At 48.4% G+C, this 20,676-nt stretch overlaps 1 protein-coding gene across 5 annotated transcripts in view; it reads right to left on the bottom strand.

The window, feature by feature from the left end:
* ACACB (acetyl-CoA carboxylase beta) overlaps positions 1–20,676 on the bottom strand; it is a 118,413-nt gene that overhangs the window by 13,535 nt on the left and 84,202 nt on the right. For all 5 annotated transcript variants that reach the window (XM_070516234.1, XM_014867781.3, XM_070516235.1 and 2 more), the window contains 14 exons: positions 16,889–17,026; positions 15,967–16,066; positions 15,771–15,878; positions 13,474–13,530; positions 13,190–13,231; positions 11,952–12,167; positions 10,140–10,295; positions 9,134–9,337; positions 8,147–8,302; positions 3,938–4,060; positions 3,564–3,833; positions 2,617–2,714; positions 1,494–1,614; positions 116–226 (listed from right to left, as the gene is read on the bottom strand). In XM_070516234.1, coding sequence (XP_070372335.1) covers positions 116–226; positions 1,494–1,614; positions 2,617–2,714; positions 3,564–3,833; positions 3,938–4,060; positions 8,147–8,302; positions 9,134–9,337; positions 10,140–10,295; positions 11,952–12,167; positions 13,190–13,231; positions 13,474–13,530; positions 15,771–15,878; positions 15,967–16,066; positions 16,889–17,026 — 1,900 coding nt within the window. The remainder of the gene's footprint in view (positions 1–115; positions 227–1,493; positions 1,615–2,616; positions 2,715–3,563; positions 3,834–3,937; positions 4,061–8,146; positions 8,303–9,133; positions 9,338–10,139; positions 10,296–11,951; positions 12,168–13,189; positions 13,232–13,473; positions 13,531–15,770; positions 15,879–15,966; positions 16,067–16,888; positions 17,027–20,676) is intronic.

Raw genomic sequence — 20,676 nt, 5'->3', positions numbered from 1 at the left:
AGCTCTTACATCAGTAGGAACAAAACTGGTTTCATGTTGAGAAAAATCCCCCATCTGGAGACAAGGGGAAGGTTAAAATGACGCCCTGTGCCCACACAGGCCCCTTCGCGGTCACCTTGTTGAGAGCGCTTGCTCCCGTCAGGATGATGTGGGAGTTCTCCACCTGGATCACTCGCTGGCCCAGCCTCACCAAGTAGGCCCCGATCCCAAGGGCTCGGCAGGTCACCTGCGGAGACAGGATCCCTGCTGGCTTCCTGAGGTGGCAGGCCCCGCCCCCCACGGGAGGGACAGCCCAGGCAGCCGCTGGGCACAAATGGAAGCTACAGCTTAGCCACTGGCAACCTGATTTGGGGCCAAACAGCAGAGGCAAAGACTGCTCTTCATGCTCGTGTGACCTTGGTTTCCTATCCAGAAAGAATGCAGTTAATGAAGAAGAGTGTTGTAAAGACAGAGAGCAGACACGGAATGTTCTGGTTCTTGCCTCAAGAGGCATGTGTGTAGCTCTTCTGAGCTTCGTCATTCACGAGCCATCGCAGCCTCTATACAACCAAGAGGATGTCTGGGAGTGCGTGTGAAACTGGTGTACCGGGTTAAGGGTATTGTGCCAACGTCTCTGTCCTGGTTTGGATAATGTATGGTGGTCACGTAAGACAGTCACGGGGAAAGCTGGGTGAAGGGCACGTGGGACCTCTCTGTACCATCTTGTAACTTCTGGTGAGTCCTAAACTATTTCAAAATAAAAAGACAGATCTATACGAAAGACATACATTTATATTTTATATATTCCAAAATACATATATATCTTTTTATTTGGAAATATATATAAATGATATCTAGAAAATAAGTCTAAGGAAGACACTCATGGCCAGCATGTCCCACCTTGGAAACTAAAGATCCAACACTGACCGTAAAAATAAGGTCTTGACTGACAGTTTACACTAAAGAGGACTATGCTCCCCTCCTCCTTCTATTAGAAACGGAAACTGTTTTTGGAAAGGCCAAGTGGTAAGGGGGAGAGACTGATTCAATACCAGCTAAAATTAAACCCAAGTCCTTCTAAATAGCCAATACTTTTTAAATAAGAGGAGACTGGACTGTGATTCAAACAAATCAACTACAGAAAGATTCTTTTTGAGATGACCACTAAAACTGAACCCCAACTGGGTTCTGACGCTATTATAAAGAATTGTCGTTGATATTCTAGGTGTAATAACAGTAATTGAGGTTACGTAAAAAGTGCGGGGGAGTCTTTAGCTGTTAAAGATCCACACTGATATTTACAGATGGAAAGATACGACAGCGGGTTTGCTTTAAGATATTCCACAAGTGGGACAGAGGGATTGAGAACGCAGGAACGGCTACATGCTGATAAACAGTCTGAACTGCGTGATGAGCACATGAGGCTATCCATTCTCTTTATTTTGGTGATCACTTTAAAGTTTCTCTAATAAAAAGTTGAGACATAAGAGAAAATCAAACAGGAGGAGACTCACCAAGCTGATGGTGACGATCTCTTCGTAAGCCAGGGAGGACTCCCCGGCAATCATGCCCGAGCCCCTCAGGTTCTCCACGCCCAGGCCGTCGTCCTTCCCAATGATATCCGTGATGACGTACCTTCAAAGCCAAACACGCGTTAAAGACCGAGATCTAGTCCAGAAAAGTCCAAGGCTGATGCATCTAGCAAGGACCCGGGGCAGGAGGGACAAGCAAGGTGAGGAACTGGAAGGCGATAACGCAGCCAGAGGTGAAACGAACCCTCAGCATTGGCCCTAAAGTTTCTAGAAGGGCTCGGTCAGCATCAATAATTACCACCCCTCCAATCATAGACATCCGCCTGTTCGGAGGCTGTCTTAATGAGACGTCATCCCCACTGTGCATTTCTCCAAGAGCAATCTAGAATAGCATTTGGTCTGCAGAGAGACAGGGGTATACACGGTAAGCCACTAGTTCTCAACCCATCAACCAAGACTCCACAGCCACATAAGTGTGAGAGACTACAGCCTAACACCTGCTGGAGATTCACCAGGCACTTCAGCATGTTAAAGGTTCTGAGAAGGTCTGCAGGAAAGATGCTTGTTAGATCTCATGTAACCCCGGGTTTCTCGAACTTACTTGGCAATGGGAACTTTCCTCCTTCCCAAATATTACCAACTAACAGTCCAGAAATCCCAATCTGGGAAATTCTAATTTAATCTACCTCACTAAAAAACCCACAACTTTTCCTGGAAAAGACAGCTGGTAGCCATCGACATTCTCACTGAGCAGATGCCTGCCCAGTTCGCCAAATCACCACTGCATCAGGCCAGCCGATCTGGTCACAGATCGTGAGCCTGCAGCTCTGGGGACATCATGGGAGCCCAACCTAATTCTCCCTGCGTGATGTGCTGTCTTTGTGAAAGGCATGACTGGTTTTGGAATGACAAGGATGGGTTCACCCTGGAGAAGGCCCCAGGTATTTAACTCATCAGTGCCTAGAAGCTCAGGGCTCCCACTGTACAAACACCACCTCCCCACGGAAAATACCGCCACGAGCCCAGAGGCAGAGAGATGATGGCCCCATTAGAAGCTGCAATTAATCACGGGCCAAACGAGGGAGCTGCCTGACAGGTTATTTACCTGGATTCTCCTTCTTCCTCGATGTGTTTACAATGGACGGAGTTCAGGGAGCTGATTCGGGTGTAGTCTTGGGGGGTCAGGTACAGGTATTTGAATCCCTTAAAAAAATATACTCCAGTGAGGTACGAACCCAGGTCCCTGCACCCGACACATTAATAACAGGTATAAACGGAAGGTCTGCTCGGTGCTAAGGGCTTTCCACTCATCCTTACAACACAACCTCACGTTATTCCTGGTCTCCCTCATTCAGTGTTTCTCAATCATCTTTTCATTATGGATCCCTACGGAACTAAGGAGCCCTTCAAACATTTTTTTTCTTTATTGCCAGCCTCCTCTCATAAAATTTTATTATAGGTATATTGTTTACATAATATGTATATATATGTGTGTGAGTATATAGGTCTACATATGTGTGTATATGCTTTTTACATGAGAAAAATAATCTCTGCCCCCTTTCGGGGGAAATATCACCCCCTTGAGAATGCACGCTCTAGTTGCAAAGAATGATTCTGTCCCCTGCATTTTCACGTCACAAAATGTGCGCTGTTCTCTTACTCGTTTTGCCTTTCACTGTAGCTGGCATCTACATGTCTCTGGATGCCTTTTAAGAACTCTCTGAGGACAAGGCCCATGTATTACTCACCTTTGCATCCTCCGTCTACGCTGCATTCAGGAGATGCTCAGTACATATTCGCTCAGTGTTTATACACTTTTCTCATTACTGTCCCCCTAAGGAGACCTTTTTCCTAACTGCCATCCCCTCCCATGAAATTTTAATGCCAACATACTGTTTGTATGCCTGTTTATATTCCGCATGGATATACTATGTTATATATAAAGAGCATGTAGTAAGATTATCTTTACCCTCTTGTGGGTGCTATGACCCCCACTGAAAATACAACGCCAGGTGAGTGGAATCACACCGCCACACCTGCTTCGTGACGTACTTTGTGGGGGTCTTCTGGGTCCACCCACGCCACCTGGAACATGTGTTTGATCTCCTCTGCAAGGCCGATCCGGGCCCCGCTGTTGGCTGCCAGGTAGATCTTGGGGATGCCCTCTGCCCGGGCCATCTCGGACGCCCGCAGGTACAGAAGGTCTTCTCCCAGCCCAAAGGATCCAATGCGGAAGGTAATGTCGTTGCTGATGACAATCACGTCCCGCCCTTCTGGATACTCTCGCGTCTTAAACCTCATTTTGAAGGCCACCATGCCCACCTGGCGAGTGGATGAACGCACAAGGAAGACAGGTTTGCTTCGGCAGAAGGAAATTTTTTGAAAGGGTGATTCCAGCCAGGGATTGGGCTCCGTGGAGTCCTTACCTCGTTTCCTCCCGGAAGTCGGTTCATCTCCACCAGCTGGCCCTGAGGGTCCAGCACTAGTTCGGTGTATGTCAGGATGTCTTTGGGGTACTTGTCTGGGGAGCCCCACAGTTTAAAGAGAGCCTGGGGAGAGGGGAGGAAAGCAACACCTGGAGTCATCAGTAGAGAGTGACATTTTCTAGCTCTTTTGAAATCATGAACCATTTAAAGCACGCAGAAAAACATGCAGAATAATAAATACCCAAGCACCCATCTTGTGGTTTTGTCAAATCATAATTTTTCCATAGTTGCTTAAGATTTTTTTTAAAGAAATAAGAAAAATGTGGTTGAAGCCGTGGTGTCTCCTCCCCCACCGTCCTCCTACCTGCAGGTAACCATTATCCTGAATTTGTGTCCCAGCCCGCCGTGTATTTGCCAATTTTTATTTCATCATGTATGCACACGCTTAAAACATATAGTATTATTCTGCGTGACAAACTTTAAATAAATGGTATTGCACTGGACACATCCGTCTGCAACCTGCTTTTTCAACTCTCCTATTTGTCAGAGAGACTTATCCATATTGATAAATTTAGCTCTGGTTTATTCATTTTCTCTGCTATTCCGTTTCCACGGTGTGAATCTATCACAGTTTACGTGTTCACAACTCTTTTTAGGAACACTGGCTTGTTTCCAGTTCCACAGTATTACCAAAAGGCCGTAACAAACATCCTTATGGTTTCTTCTCATAAACATTGATGGGAAGTTCACCGGGCCTATACCCAGGAGCGGCACCCCCAGGACACAGAGCATGTGACACTTCAACTTTACTTGGTATTATCAGATCGCTCTCAAATTTTGTGAAGCTCTCTATGGTCCCAGGAAGAATGTCTAAGAACTCCTTTGCTCCATACACTTGCCAATACTTAGTTTGGTTCAAAGATGTGCACCCACCTTTCGGGTGTGACATTTCACTGTGGCCCTGCTCTGTACCCCCGATTACTAGTGAGGTGGACATCTCTGAAGATGCTCATTGACCAGGTGAGTTTCTTTTTGCCAATTTCCCGTTTATAACTCCTGCCTATATTTTTTTATAGCTCTGCTTGTTTTTTCCTAATTGATTTATCTGTAGATAATCTAGTTCTGATCCCTTGCTGGTAATAGGCATTGAAACATATTCTTCCGATCTGGGGCTTATCTTTTCTCTTTTGCATAAAGAACTTTTAAATTTTAATGTAATCAAATTTGTGGGTCTTTTCCTGTATAATTTATGCTTTTAACTGACTCATAGTGGCTTTAATCCTCTTGAAATTCATTTTCGTATGCTGGATGAGGTAGAAATCGAAATTGATTTTTTTAAAATAGATAAGCAATTTCCTTGTAGCTTTTAGTGAAGTCTGTTCCCTTCATTCACAATCTCACCTCTGCCCTTTGTCGGGGTTCTGTTTCTGAGTGGGTCTGACTCCTGGCTCTGTTCTATTCCATTGGTCTATTTATCTAGCTCCATTACAATACCACTTCTGTGTATTAAGTACTGCTGCTTTAAAATCAGTAACGGAATCTGCTAAGACAAGTCCTCCTGACTTTCTTCTTTTCCAAAATTGTTTTTGCTGTTAATGGGCTTTTGCTTTTCCATAGGAATTAAGTTTCACAAAAAAACCCTGGAATTATACGGAACTTATTAATTTAGGCAGAACTAATATCTTTCCAACAATGAAATCTTCCCATCACTCGTGAGCATGATATCTCTCTCCATTTATCTAGGCTTAAAGTATTTCGATAAAGTTTTAAAATTTCCTCCATAAAGGTCTCGTATGGTTTTTTTATTAATTTATTCCTAGGTAACCTTCTAACTGATCTTAATATTGTAAATGGCATTTTTTTTCAAATTCCATTTTACAATTACTGCTGGTCTACGAGAATGCAATTAATTTTTGCATACCGATCTTGTATCTGGCATTCTTGCTGTAGTACCTAATTAGTTCCACAGATTCTCTTGGATTTCTTATATAGGCATTTCCATCATCTGCAAAAAGCACCATTTTGCTTTTTTCTTTCCAGTCTTTACACTTTTTATTTCTTTTGCTCATCTTTTTGCATTGGCCAGGAACTCCAATAAAAAACATTGACTAGAAGTGCTGATAATGGGCACTTCTGTCTTGTCTGGGAAAAGAATACTTCCAACATTTCCCCGTCAGGTGCTATTCATTTCAGGTTGCGATTTTTTATCAAGATAAACAAATTCCTTTCTATTCCTAGCTTATTAAAACATTTTATTATAAATAGATGCTGTCTTGTCAAATACTTTCTTTGCACCTATTGAGAAATTTAAGTTTCTTCTTAATCTATTAATATGGTAAATTATATGGATAGACTGCTTAATATCAAATCCTATAAGAAGTCACAAGATAAACCCCACTTGGTCTAAATTTTTCCTTAATTGTTACTGGACTTCACTTGCTAATGTTTTATTTATGATTTTTGTGTCCATGTTCGTAAATGAGATAATAAACCCCTTCTCCTAATGTTCTTCCCTGAGATTAATATTAAGGTAATAACCCGATAAAATGAGTTAAGAAGCATTCCCTTTTTTTCCTACTCTCTAAACAACTCGCACTCAATAACAGAATTATCTGTTCCTTGAAGGTTTGACAGAAATTGTTATAAAATCATCTGGGCTCAATTTTAGTGAATAGACTTTTTAAACTATTAATTCAACTTCTTTAATGCTTATAATCTATTTAGATTTTCTATTTTTTCTTGAGTCACTTTTGATAAGATACATTTTTCTCAGAAATTTTCCACTTCGTCTAAGTTTTCAAATTTATGCATTGTCCTTAGTATTCTGTCTCTGTAGCTGAAAGAAAGGGAATGGATTTGCTCCTCATTTGTCTGTTTCTTACCCTATGGCCTTTGAGGTCAGAGGCAAAAGGATACAGACGATGACATTCTTAATCACAAAAGTTTCCATTTATTAAGCACCTACTGAATACTTTATATCTATTTCTCACAACAACCTTGTGACGTAGGTACTGCTATTCTCCTCGTTTTACAGAGGAGGAAAGTGGCCCAGAGAGGTGAAGGAACTTGCCCTCCTTCAGGACACACAGGAAACAAAGGACAGACCCAGGATTCAGACCCGTGCCTGAGCGACCCTAGACAGCAGCTCCTCCTCCTATTCTGCATCTCCTACGCCTGAGTGCACTGATGCTTTCCTGCCTGCAGCCGAGGGTCCACGAGCATCATCCACAATGCAGTGGAGGGGAGGGAAACGGACATCCAGGTCTCCAGTGCCAGTGTGTTCAGTGCCTCCAAAGGGCCTACTACATAGAAAAATAAAGGCACAGACAACATACCAGAAGGAAACACACTAAAATGCGACTGCAGTCACCAACAGTGGACAGATCACATACGGGTAAAATTGAATTCGCTTATTCCTATTTTTCTATATTTTCCAATGTATGCTTTAATAATCAGAAGAACATAACAAACGTTATTTTTTAAAAGTAGACTAAAACTTCCTCAAGGCCGTGACCCCACCCTCTTCCTCACGGTCTATCTGCCCTGAAAATGGTGCCTGGCAAGTGGCAAATACTTAATAAGTAAGTATTTAAAAGACCAGAAGGAAACACATCAAAACGTCAAGCATGGAACTATCAGTTACTCTTTTCTTCTTTCCACTGTCCTGTATTTTCTGAAGTTCTTATCTGCTATTACTTTCATCGTTGGGATAAAATTAGGTTTACTTTATGGGGCCAGCCAGGTGGTGCAGCAGTTAAGTGTGCACGCTCCGCTTTGGCAGCCCGGGGTCCGCCAGTCCGGATCCCAGGTGCAGACATGGCACCGCTTGGCATGCCATGCTGTGGCAGGCCTCCCACATAGAAAGTAAAGGAAGATGGGCACGGATGTTAGCTCAGGGCCAGTCTTCCTCAGAGAAAAGAGGAGGATTGGCAGCAGATGTTAGCTCAGGGCCAATCTTCCTCAGCAAAAAGCAGAGGATTGGCAGTAGTTAGCTCAGGGCTAAGCTTCCTCAAAAAAAGAAAAATAAATAAAAGGTTTATTTTAGAAAAAAATACTATGAAGTCATTCCCAATGTTAACTTCTTTTTCTTCATGAGGACCTTGTTATCTAGGCTGGGGTCTTCAGAAGAGTAGCTGAGGACAGAGGAGTGTGGTGCTGGTGCAGTTCCTAAGGGAGCCCAGAGGTGCTGGGTCTGACCGCAGGACTTGCCTGCCTGAACATCTCCGGGAGGTCGTACACGTAGGTGGTCCCCAGGGACTGAGCCTGGAATCGCTTGGCCTGAAGCAGGTCCTTGGTGACATAGGGAGTGTTGATCAGCATCCCGTGCTGGGGCCCTTGTTTGTTGCCAAAGGAGTGAAACATGATCTGGACCAGAAAGAGGAAAACAGAGAGTGAGGCAGGCAAGTCTCAGGGAACCAAGCTCCTGCCCACTTTATTTCTAGCCGGTCCCTCAGTGGAACCGCAACGGGGGGAAGGAAAGCGTGTCACGTCACAGAACAAAGTCAGGGCCTGGGAGAGCCAACGTTCCTCTCTGCTGCTGTGGGCAACCAGAACGAGGAGGACAGAGGGAGATGGGGAACAGAGCTCGAAAACTGCAACTATCATACGACCGTACACTCACACACGAACAAGAGGACATACAAACTGGTGAAATCTGAACAAGGTCCCCATTCCAGCTAACCCTATGGTACCAGTGTCAATTTCCTGCTTTGACAACATCCTACAGTTATGTAAGATGTTATCATCGGGAAGTCGGGTGAAGGGCACATCAGAACTCTTTGTACTATTTTTGCAACCTCTTAAGAGTCTGTTTCAAAACAAAAATTATATATTTAAAAACGGCAGTCAATGGAATATTTGATTGACTTTATAAAAGTCTGTTCTGAAATATAATGGGGGAAAATGCCCACTGCCCCAAGTGAACCAGTCTGGAAGGTGCGTTATACTCAACCACAGTACTCCACATCTTAGCCAAATATGGTCCTACAACGGACTAAATTTTGGATTCATTCTCCTCCCTGGGGGAAGGAACGACTGCCATTCAGAAGCTAACACGTTTATCCTAAAGCTCCGAGGAGCGACCCCAATCCCACCTGGCAAGGCAAGACAGCCACCGAACGCCGTTTTTATCTACGCCTTGCTCTCCCAAGCAGCCTCTGCTCTGACTTGGCCCGCCGGGGCCCCGCCCAGCCTTACGTTTCCAGATCTGGGGTCAGTGACTTCTCTGTAGAGGCTGATGTCCAGGTAGTAGCCTGACTCGTTGGTGATGAACAGGCGGATGGGAGTCGCACTGTCGGTGGTGGTCTGGCGGATGTTGATCTTGACCTCAGCCTGCAGCACGCGGAGCTTCCACAGCCGGCTGCCGTAGCGCATCACCATGGAGCGCACCGACTCCTCGATCTGCCCCAAACCACGGCAACACCAACTTCACAGCCCATTCTGTGTACACTTGTACTATCCCTAGCACTGATAATGGGATAGTGAGATAGAGCGAATGCAAAATGCCTGGGACATAGTATGCATCCAGCAACTATCAGATAATAATAACAAAAAGCACCAGGCTAAGCCTTTAAAGCTCGCTAGATCATTCTGTCTTCGTAAGCACTCAGAGAGGCTGGCATTTTTATGCCCCACTGACAGAGAAGGAAACTGAGGCTGGTGAGAGACAGAGCGAGTACTCCTATGTTACACTGTCTTTATCTCCATCATGCACCTCCAGCCTGTGCCTTTTCTCCTCCGGGAACTATGCGGACTAGTGGCGTTGGGGCCTCTGCATGGGCCCTCTGCACCCTACACATGCCAGGCTGTTGCCAGGACTCCTTCCATAAGACCACCATAAACTGCCTGCTCATGAACCAGCCAGTGGAGTACCCGACAGAGCCTGGAGCCAGGGAGAGGACAAAACTTTGCTTTGAAGCATTTTGGACATCTGTGTTGTCCTATGAGTAAAGCGTGCCCATGGAGGGTGAACACCAGAACAGGGACAGTCCTAAAGGCAGTGGCTCAAATAGGGATCTAGAATTAAATGACCGGAGGCTTGGTCTCCACCGGCAGCAACTGAGGTTCAAACACACACATACACATCCCGGAACTCGGGTCTCGAGTGCCAGGAGACAATACCCCAAAGCAGCATGCTGTGAAGAACCAGAGGTCCTGGAGAAGCTGAACCCAGAGCCCAGTGAGGGTCCCCCAGAGGCAAGACCTTGGAGGGGTCCATGATGACGGTGGGCACGAAGTTGAGGAAGATGTGGTTGCAGTCGGTGCGCACGCTGGTGTTGTTGAAGGCCACCTCCAGCTCGTCCATGGCCTCCAGGAGCAGCCGCTCACCCTCATTCTGCAGGTACTCGAAGGACGCTTCCTGCCAAAGGCGGGAGGGGCAGTGCTGCGGCAAGGGACGCAGGGCCCGCTCCAGGTGGCCAGAAACACAGCCTCAGAGAGGAAGGGGACAGGAAAACATTCCCCTCCTCTGAAAGGATCCCCAGGCGAGAACAGCAGAGCCCTGTCTCCCCAGGCGCAGGATGTGAAAGGCTCTCGAGCGTGGGCACCAAGTCTTTCTCTCCTCACCCTGATGCTTGGACAACTGGGGCCCTGCTGACCCCAGCTGACTGAGGCAGGGTTAGCCAGGTCAGGAGATGACAAACAGCTCACCCGGGAGCACACTTCTCAAACGTCCACACCCCAACCACCTCCTGTATTGGGTTCTCACACTCTGGGCCCCTATCGCCCTGCCCTAGTCACCCCAAGCCCAGGTACCAGATGACAAGGAACACGCCCTGTGCTCCAGAAGCTGCTGGAATTGTTCAGACTAGCCAATCACAAGCCTGCTTTCCCTGCCTCACCCTTTCCTTCCTGCAGAAACCACAATAAGGCCTCTCGCCCAGTGTCGCCCTCTTCCTCCGCCTCCTGGCCAACCCTGGTGCGTCCCCACGTGGCCCACATGGCATGGCGTGCCCCCTCCCCTTGGACATTGTGAGTAACAAGCTATCTTTTCAATGGCACGTGTCTCCTCATCTGTCAGCCTTACCACACCTGAATACTAATAAAACCTATTAAAATATCTAGTTGACTGAAGCAGCAAAAAACTGAGATTAGCTGAACATCCATCAATGGAGGATTAGTAAAAAAACATTACATACATACGGTACTTCCGTGCAAGGAAATACCATGGAGTGGATCATCTCTATGAACATGGACAAGGAGCTGACCAGTAAAAAGACTAGCCTTCAAACGATTTGTCCGTGCTGAGCTCCCATCTGTAACATTACACCTATAACTCAATGTATGGAATTAGGCCTGGAAAAGGTCACCAACAGGGCTCACCCCTGGGTGGCAGGATTCTGGGTCCTTCCTGATTTTTAAAGGTGATTTTCAGTATTGTTTGAAATTTTCACACATAATCATGGGTTATTTTTCTTCTTTTGGTGAGGAAGATTGGGCAACTGAAGTAACGTCAGTTGCCAATGTTCCTCTTTTTGCTTGAAGAAGATTGTCCCTGAGCTATCAGCTGTGCCAATCTTCCTCTAGTTTATGTGGGATGCCACCACAGCATGGCTTGATGAGCGGTGTGTATGTCCGCTCCTGGGATCCGAACATGTGGACCCCAGGCCGCCGCAGTAGAGCGCAGGAACTTAACCACCATGCCACAGGGGCGGCCCATGGTTACTGTCCGAAGTGCAAGAACCAGTGAAAAATGATCATGCACCCCTCCAGCAAATACAAGAGAGTCTCTTAACAAACCAGCATCTTTCCATCCTATGGATTCTCTTCTCACGCAGAGAGCTCCATGTGACACAAGAAACAGAGCCACATGCCACCAGCCGGCATAGGAAAATAGGCTACTTTGCTGTCCACCTCCATGCTCCACACTGGAGCGTCACAAGGGCAGGGCTGGGTGTGCCCAGAGCACCTGCGACCCGCAGCATGCAGCCCAGGGCCCGACACAGAGCAGGGAGTCCAAGAAGGGAAGGCACGAGCGAGAAGCTCAGAGGCAGAAAGAACCCCTGTGACATTTCACCTTCGTGATCAGGTCCGAGTGCCTGATGATGGCGCGGATGAAGAACCTGTGGTCCGTCACCTCCGCGCCCTCCTTCACCTTCGCAGCGCCCAGGTAGAGATGCATCTTGTGGTTGGCACAGGGCACAGCGGTCAGATCGAAGTTGCGCATCCGGCTGAGCTCCAGCTGGAAGGCCAGGGCGGGCTCCAGGTGCCGGTAAATGCGATCTTCTGCGAACTGTGGGTCGACCAGAGAGAAAAAGAGACACGGACGTAGGCGGAGTTTGACGTGGGGGCCGCGTGCCTGCTTGAGCCCCGCCCCGCCCTGCAGACCCTGGGGTCTCTGAGTTCAGCACTCAGGAATGTAGTAGGCACTGCGTCTCCTAACTGTGAGCAAGCCCAGGGCTCAAGAAATTTGGGATCTTGCGAAGCGCCAGAGGAGAGCCATGGGCACTGCAAGTCTGATGAGGCCTCTGGACTCCTGGGTGAGCCTCGCTCGTCCCCAGCACCTGCCAGCACAGCCAGGCTGTTCTCCATCTCTCACAGCACAGAGCATTCCTCCAGAGGCCACTCGCCCCTGGTTTCTTTGGGGAAGCTGGTCACTGACTGACAGTGCTGGAGTCTAAACCAAAGACAAACCGAAGAAGCTCAAGAAAGCACAGGTCTTAACGAGAAAAGGAAGGCTTTGGATAAATTAAAATACAAAGTACTGAATTTGCTGGAGCCTCGAAGCCGTGCTGGGAACAAGCCCAATGATCTACAACAGGGCTCTCAGCAAACTTTTTCCTAAAGGGCCAGAGGACTGAGGGAGCAGACCTCTGCCACAGCTACTCGATTCTCCCGCTGGGGCGAGAAAGCCACAGTGAACAACAGTCATGGACTTGGTCTGGCCTCGTTCCCATCAAACTGTTTATAAAAACACGAGGCTGACCTGCAAGCCACAGTTTGCCAACTGCTGTTCTAGAAGAAGATAAGAAGAGGTTGGGAGAACCATCTTCCTGAGCGCATCAGTAAGTACAAAAACCATCCAGGTGAGAGAGAAACCTGCAGCAAAAGCTGAAAAGGCAGGAAACTCGAGGCCTGAGCTCCGTATGGAAACAAGGGCTCTCACTGGAAATACAATCCCGGAGGAAGGCCGAGGTCGACATAAAAGTAGCATGTTCTAGAACATGGAGATACCTTAAGGACTGGGGACTTTAGTTTCCCCGAATATCATAGATGCCAGAGAAGAGAGAACAATACCGTCGCTTTTTGTCATACCTCATCTCTTGCTCTGAATGTGAAAAACTTGGGAAATTCTTTCTGCAAAAAGAAATCCATAAAAAGACAATTAAATCAAGCAAGACTCATTTAAACATTTGTATACCTGCTTTGTGATTTTTAACCATAACCTAGTCTGCTTCTAGAATGAATAATCTGGAAGGCCGTCTCTTCTCTAGCAATTGATCTCTTCCAACCCCGGCTACAGAGTAATTGTCAGATCGAAGGCACTGAGCCCTGAAGGACGGAAAGACTCATGCATGCGCCCTGAGAATCGGACTGACCTGCTGGGCAATCAGGAATGTGATTCTTCGGAGTCCACAACCCACGAGGATGTCTTTCTGCATTAAAAACCAAACACAATAGAAGAGCATTTGGCCACAAAAAGGAATGAAGTACTGATACACGTTGCCACATGGAAGAACCTTGAAAATGTTACACTAAATCAAAGACGCCTGTCACGAAATACCTGATATTGTATGATTCCACTTATATGAAATATCCAAAATATATGGGCAAATCCACAGAGACAGAAAATAGATTAGGGGTTGTCTAGGGCGGCAGGGAGGGTGTTGGGCTGGGGGAAAATGAAGAGTGATTGCTAATGGGGACAGGGTTTTTTTGGGGGGTGGGGGCTGGTGAAATTGTTCTAAAATATAATTTTGGTGATGGTTCCACAATTCTATGAATACACCAAAAAGCACTGAGTTGTACATTTTAAATGGGGGAATAGCATAGTATATGAATTAAATTCAATAAAGCTGATATATAAAAATACATATATACACGTATACATATTTTTTAACATTTCATGAAATCTTTAATGAAATTGCTGGGGAGGAGCACTGTTATATTTTTAAAAAGTTGAGTAAAAAAGCCTGATACAGAAAGTACAAACTGTATAATTTCATTTATAGACAGTTTTTTATTTTTGCAGGGGAAGATTTGCCCTAAGCTGACATCTGTTGCCAATCTTCCTTTTTTTTTTTCTCTTCTCCCTCCCACCCCCAAAGCCCCAGTACATAGTTGCCTATAGTTGTAAGTTCTTTTGGTTCTTCTATGTGAGCGAATGAGTGGTGTGGGTCCGTGTCCGGGAACCAAACCCGGGCTGCCAAAGCGGAGCGTGTCAAACTTTAACCACTAGTCGATCAGGGCTGGCTCTTTATATAGACAGTTTTACGAGGAAAGAAAAACCCCAAAAGACAAGAAAAGTTGTTTAATTTGTCCATAAGACAAGGAAAGTTGTTAGGAGAAATGAATAGTTTTGGCCCATTTCACAAAAAGGTAAGCAGACATACACAAAAGAATCCCTCACAGAATGCGGGTTGGAAAGGGAGCAGGATAAAGCGCAAAATGAAGCGGATTCCAATGTGAGAGGACCAGCCTGGTTACTGGGAGCCTGATTTTCGATTCTCAACTCAAGGTGTGCGTGAGTGTGTATGTATACAAGTGTGCATGTGCACACATGTATCTGCGTAATGTAAAATTTTTAAATACTATAGAAAATATAACATAAAAACTGTCTTTCCTTTCCCCAGGGGATGCAGGTTCCTTTAGCTCCCCTCTCTTCACTATGTTTTATATACATATATGCACACACACATATATGACACATGCACCTGTAACACACTTATATGTACAGAAATACACACATTCAATCTTTTCTGGCTCATCGATATCCTCTGGGTATTTAGAGAACTGGTTCCTTGCTTTCATGGCCACGTGGTACCCACGGCACAGGCGGGCATACTGCAGGATTCCTCACTGCCCACACCTTCCACAGGTGATTCCGACATCCCTCCCACCGCCCTCTCCAGGTAAGAACCACCAAGCATCCTGAGCATCATCTGATTTGGTTAGAGGGGCAGGCAAGCTCCCAATCAGCTCAGATGTCACCTCGTCTACGCGTGGGCTGCCACACTGAAAATCCAGTAAGGACGTCAGCTATGTCAGCAACAAACAGGCTGGAGGGAAATACGCCACAGGGGCAGCCTCTGGATGGCGGGGCTTCGTTTTAAAACCTGCTTTTCAGATTCGTCTGCACCTTAAACATTCTGTACAATGAACATCATCATGCTGTTGATTAATAAGTTACAGGCTAAGTAAATCACTAATAACCCCCCTAAGCTTTTACGGAGTAGCCACAACCTGGCGTCATTCACCCAATGTCTCCTGTCCAGGAAGCACCAGGCCAGGTCCACTGAGGGACGCCAAGTCAGAAGACACAAGAGGTGTCCCTCCCACCAGGATAATACAGGGAATACAACACATACATAGATAAACAGACTAAAAAGAACAACTGAAAATTTCCAAGTGTTCTTGAAGTTGAGACCAAGTCAGGAGGGTAAAGAACTAACAGCCAGACAGCGTGCCTGGTAGATCTATGTGCCAAGAATCTCAGCATCCCATTTTTACAGATGGGAAAACTAAGAATCAGAGAGGTAAAGTAACCTGCCTGAGGTTACACAGCACCTTCCCACTGTTTCTACTACCCACACGCACCAAGCTGCTCCACGTTTGCAGCTGAGGTCCTTGAGCATACATATAGCAATCCCCCAAACCAGAGGCACGCCAGACGTACCTTGGACTGCACAAACGTCCGGAAAATCGGCACCAGCTCCTCATCCTCTGGATGGTCCGCACACTGAAGGGCCACGTTCAGGATGTGAATTGGCTCTTCTCTGTGGCTCTGGGAGAGAAAACCAAGACGGGGCAGTAGAAGGGCCCAGGGCCCCAGCTCGTCCCCTCCTCAGCTAGCTCCTGGCTCAGACACTTACCTTGCTGTCGTCCTCGGAGTACAGGGAAGTGAGGGCCTTGCTGAAGAGGGGCATGTCCTTGGGCACGTTGGCAAAGCAGGAGATGACTTCATCAAAGTTCCTGGGGGCGCAGGGCAGAGAGGGAGGGCTGAGGGGCTGCGCCCTATGCCATCTAGGTCAGACCCAGGCCCTCCCCCTTCCTGACCACCACTGCAAGCTCCTGCATCCCTGTGCAGAGCTCATCTGGCTCCTGACTAGGCCTAAGGCACCACTGATGGGGTCTTTCCCAAAAGGGAAGCACGAGCCTGTGTGATCGGAGATCATGAAAGAAAGAAAACACGTCCAACCCAATGCTCTGGGCACCAGCTGGGCCCCCCGTTTCATTGGCTGGGAGACCCTCCCAACCTCACCCCTCTGAGTCAACTAAGGATAATCAAGCAATCACTACCCTCCTAAGGCTGCTGTGAAGGTACAAGGTAACCCAAGCGGCCTGCATAACACACAGGACCAGGGTGGAAAAGGGGCGATAACAACAATGGTTCCCACAGCTGACATTTATAGAGCACCCTATTCACATACTAATTACACTTTAAATACAATATTTAATAGGTACTATCTTGCTTCTTTTCCTGGTGACCCTATGAAGTAGGTCCTTCTGTTATACTCACTATACAGATGAGAAAACTAAGGCACAGAGAGGTTAAATACTTTGCTCCGAGTCTCACAGTTAGGGAGCACAGAATCAGAATTCAAAGGCGGGTGGGCTGACACAGAAGCCCACACTCTCGGCTGTGATGACATTCTCATTCTGTTATTATGAACTCTCTGTGCCATCTGTCTGGGCCGCCCCCACCTGGCGTGTCAAATGAATGGGTGGGGGTCAGGGGACGCTCGCCCAGCCCCTCTGCTGGGGGTATCTGGGAGGCGGGGCCACGCCGGGTACCTGGTGAAGTCCTCAAATCTCCTGAAGGCGACCATGGCCCCCATTCGCTGGCACAGAGGGGAGAAGCCGCTGTCCATGAAAAGCTCGGTGCTGTGCCTCAGCAGGTCGGGGTTGGAGACACTGATGGGCATGGCCACCCTGCAGGGGCACAGGAAGCGGGCACTGAGGAAGCTGCTTGCGAGTCTGGCCCCAAGCTTCCTGCCCTGGAAGCTTCAGTGAGCTAGACCAGCCGTAGAGCCCTTCCAAAGGGGGCCTTAAATTGGGGGTGGAGGGGACTGAGGTCGGCCCGGTGGCTGAGGAGTCTCACCTGATTCCTCAGAACCCGGTGTAGCCAAAGGGCTCAAGAAGTGAGTGAGCGAGTGAATGAATGAATGATGCAAACAAGCCCATTCAAACATGGTCCCCAAGGGGTGATATTGTGATTTATAATAAGAAATACATATTTGGTCTTTGTCCCTTTCTTGGCAGAGTTCCTAAAACCCTTGGAATTTCCTAAGAGATGAGAGAAATAAAGGTGTCTTCTGTTATGTTAATGAGCTGACTTTGGAAAGCACCCACGGATAGGGGCTGGTTGCCAAGGGAACCAAGCTTGATTAGAGGGCTGGAATTTTCAGTCCCACCCCCCACCCCCCCCACCCCCGATTTAGGGAGGAGAGAGGGGCTGGAGGCAAAATCAACTACCAATGGCCAATGATTTAATCAATTGTGCCTATGTCATGCAGTCTCCATAAACACCCAGAAGAAGGGGTTCGGGGAGCTCCCGGGCTGGTGAACCAGAACACATCCATGTGCTGGGCCCTCAACTCCACAGGGACAGGAGCGCCTGCGTTCAGGACCTCGCCCTAAGCATCTCTGCCATCTGGCTGTTTCTCAGTTATATCCTTTTATGATAAACCGATAACCTAGTAAATAAAATCTTTCTCTGAGTTCTGTGAGTCACTCTAGCAAATTAAACCCAAGGACAGAGTTGTGGGGACCTCTGATTTAAGCCAATCAGTCAGAATGAGACAGGAACCAGCCTAATGAGACAGGGCCATCTGCAAGGCCCCTGGCATAACAAGATAGGGCCCCTAACCAACTGGCAAGCCAGGGGAATCAGATAGAGCGCACAAAGATCCACATTCCACAGCCTCTGGACGTTCCTGGGTTCACGCACGCGCCCTAGCACCCAGGAGTTGCCTGAGGGTGACCCTAGCCGCATTAGCACGGTAAACATCACACCCAGGGGTGGTGAGCTAGAATGCTAATGATACGTGCATCGCATGTGGTGGCATGCTGAACAACAGCACAGGTGCAAGCACAGCCCCGCCTCTCCACGCCATGACAAGGCCATCCTCCCAGGCTTGCCTAATAAAGCCCCACAGTCACGCTCCCTACCGACTGGGTCACCTGCCCCTTTTCTTTCTGCGCCAGCCCCCTTGTGCCTCTCCTGTGCCCAAGCTGATAAACTTTTGCTTTTCTACTCCCGTTTGTTGTCTCTCTTGATTTCTACCCTGGGGGACAATAAGAACCCAATGTGCTGGTAACAAGCACACGTGACAACCTGGACTTACAACGGGCATCTGAAGTGGGGTGGGTCGGGGGCAGTCTTGTGGGACTGAGCCCTTAACCTGTGGGATCTGACACTGTCTCCAGGTGGACAGCATCAAAACTGAGTTAAATTGTCAGATATCCAGCTGGTGTCAGAGAATGGCTGATGGTGTTGGAAAACCCACACATAGGAATTGGTGTCAGAATCCTACAAGGTAAACAAACCCCAAGTAGTGAGGTCAGCTGGAGAATGAACACTCTCAGAGCCAGCTTCTCCCAGAGGGCCCCGGGCCCGGGGGCAGGCTTGGTTCCGAGACACTCCAGGCCCTGCTCTCCGGACAGGGTCCGAAACCAAAACTCCGCCAGGCCAAGCAGCCCACTAGAGTTTAGCCGGCCACTGCCCCTGACACTGGCTGCTCACCAGGAGCAAATCCAAGCGGGTCCCCAGGGGCAGTGAGAGCCGGGGATGGAGGGGCTGTCCGTCAGATAGGGGGCAGGAGTCAAGAGAGGAGACTGCTTGCAAGGCCGGCCCCTGGCTGGCATCCACGACATGGATCTGGGGAGGGTTCCCAGCCCTCCCTAAATGATGGGGGAGGCCCATTGTTGCAAACCGTTTGTGCTGTGGGGTTTATGCCGAGCACCTGCTTTCCTTCGGGAGCCTGGACTATCGGGACGTGCTTGGCAGAGGGTGCCACGTGACCACCTCCCACTGAAAACCCCAGGCGCTGAGCCTCTAACCGGCCACCGGACAACACGGCACTCGGCCGTCACACTCGTTGCTAGGGGAGCGCAGCACATCCCAGGCACTTCCACCAGGAGAGGACCCCGGTTCTTCTGCTGGCTGGGCTTGTGTCCCATCACCGTAATAAGTCATAGCCATGAGCACAACTACATAGTGAGTCCTGGAAACCTTCCTAGCGAATCGTCGAACCTGAGGGTGCCCTTGGGGACCCCAGACCCGGGGGGGGGGGGGCCTGTGTGCACCTTCCTGTTAGGTACCCCTGAAATCATCATTCGGGCCTCCTGCTCCCCGACAGAAAGATGCAGAGGTAAGAGAGTGGCATGGCAGCATGGGCTGAATTCGGCCAGACTGACTCGGGGCCGTGCAGCATTTTTAATATATTCCTATACAGTAATTACCTGGCCACACTGAAAAGTTAAGGGATTTGATTTTTTTTTTTTAAGTCTAGATGGGGGCTGGCCCAGTGGTGCAGTGGTTAAGTTCACGTGCTCTGCTTCAGCAGCCCAGGGTTCACAGGTTGGGATCCCGGGCGAGGACCTAGCACCACTCATCAAGCCATGCTGTGGCGGTGTCCCACACAGAATAGATGAAGATGGGCACAGACGTTAGCTCAGCAACAGTCTTCCTCAAGCAAAAAGAGGAGGACTGGCAACAGATGTTAGCTCAGGGCCGATCTTCCTCACACACACACACACACAGTCTAGATGTCCTGCTTCTCTTGTAAGAAAGACACGGAAAGATCAGGCGTCGCTGGGCTGCTTTTCTGCAGGGCGCCAGCAAGCCAGCAGGAACAGCAGCGCCCAGGCAGGGGCGTGCTCTCCAGCTCCCACCTCCTGGTTGTGCTCACAGGCCCCTTGGGCCTGGACCTAAGTCCAAGCCACAGCCTGCAGGAAGCCCTGCTGGCCTCTTCTCTGACTTCCCCTTGCTGCCCTGACCCAATTCACCACGCGCCTGGCTCTGCAGACACAGGTGTGGAGGGCCCAGCCAGGCCCTGCTGGGAGGTGGGACCTCAATCCTCACGGCCCTTCTCGGAGGCCTTGAAGGGCGGGGTTGTGGGGGCAGCTGCAGGCGGGGTCTCCTCCTAGGCCACAGGCCCCAAGTAAGCTGATGGCATCCCAGCTGACAGCAACAGTGAGGACCTGAGACAGTCAGGGACCCCTCCATGGTGCTCAGTGTCTCCCTGGGTGAAAATAGCACCCTGCGCCCATATTGAGGGTCACAGCCAACAACCCGGATACACGGGTCGGTCCCTCCTAAGACACAAGGCACGACTGGCCCACAGGCTTCAGGAGACCACCTTCCTTTCCTAACTGCATTGAACTGCTGAGATGACGAAATTAAGAAAGGAAAAGAATTCCTCCTCAGGAGCAGACAATCCCCGAGTCCTTACACACACCTCCCACAGCCGCCAAATGGTGCCAGGCCACAAGCCATCAGTCCCCTTTTCTCTCAATCAAACCAAACATCACAATCCTATTTTTTGGGAATAAGAAGTGTAAAAATAAACAATAGATAA

This window comes from Equus asinus, chromosome 8 (assembly GCF_041296235.1).
Source record: "Equus asinus isolate D_3611 breed Donkey chromosome 8, EquAss-T2T_v2, whole genome shotgun sequence".
In the NCBI taxonomy this organism is placed as follows: domain Eukaryota; kingdom Metazoa; phylum Chordata; class Mammalia; order Perissodactyla; family Equidae; genus Equus; species Equus asinus.
Note: the sequence above shows the minus strand (reverse complement) of the source record. Positions and strands in the feature narration are given on the sequence as shown.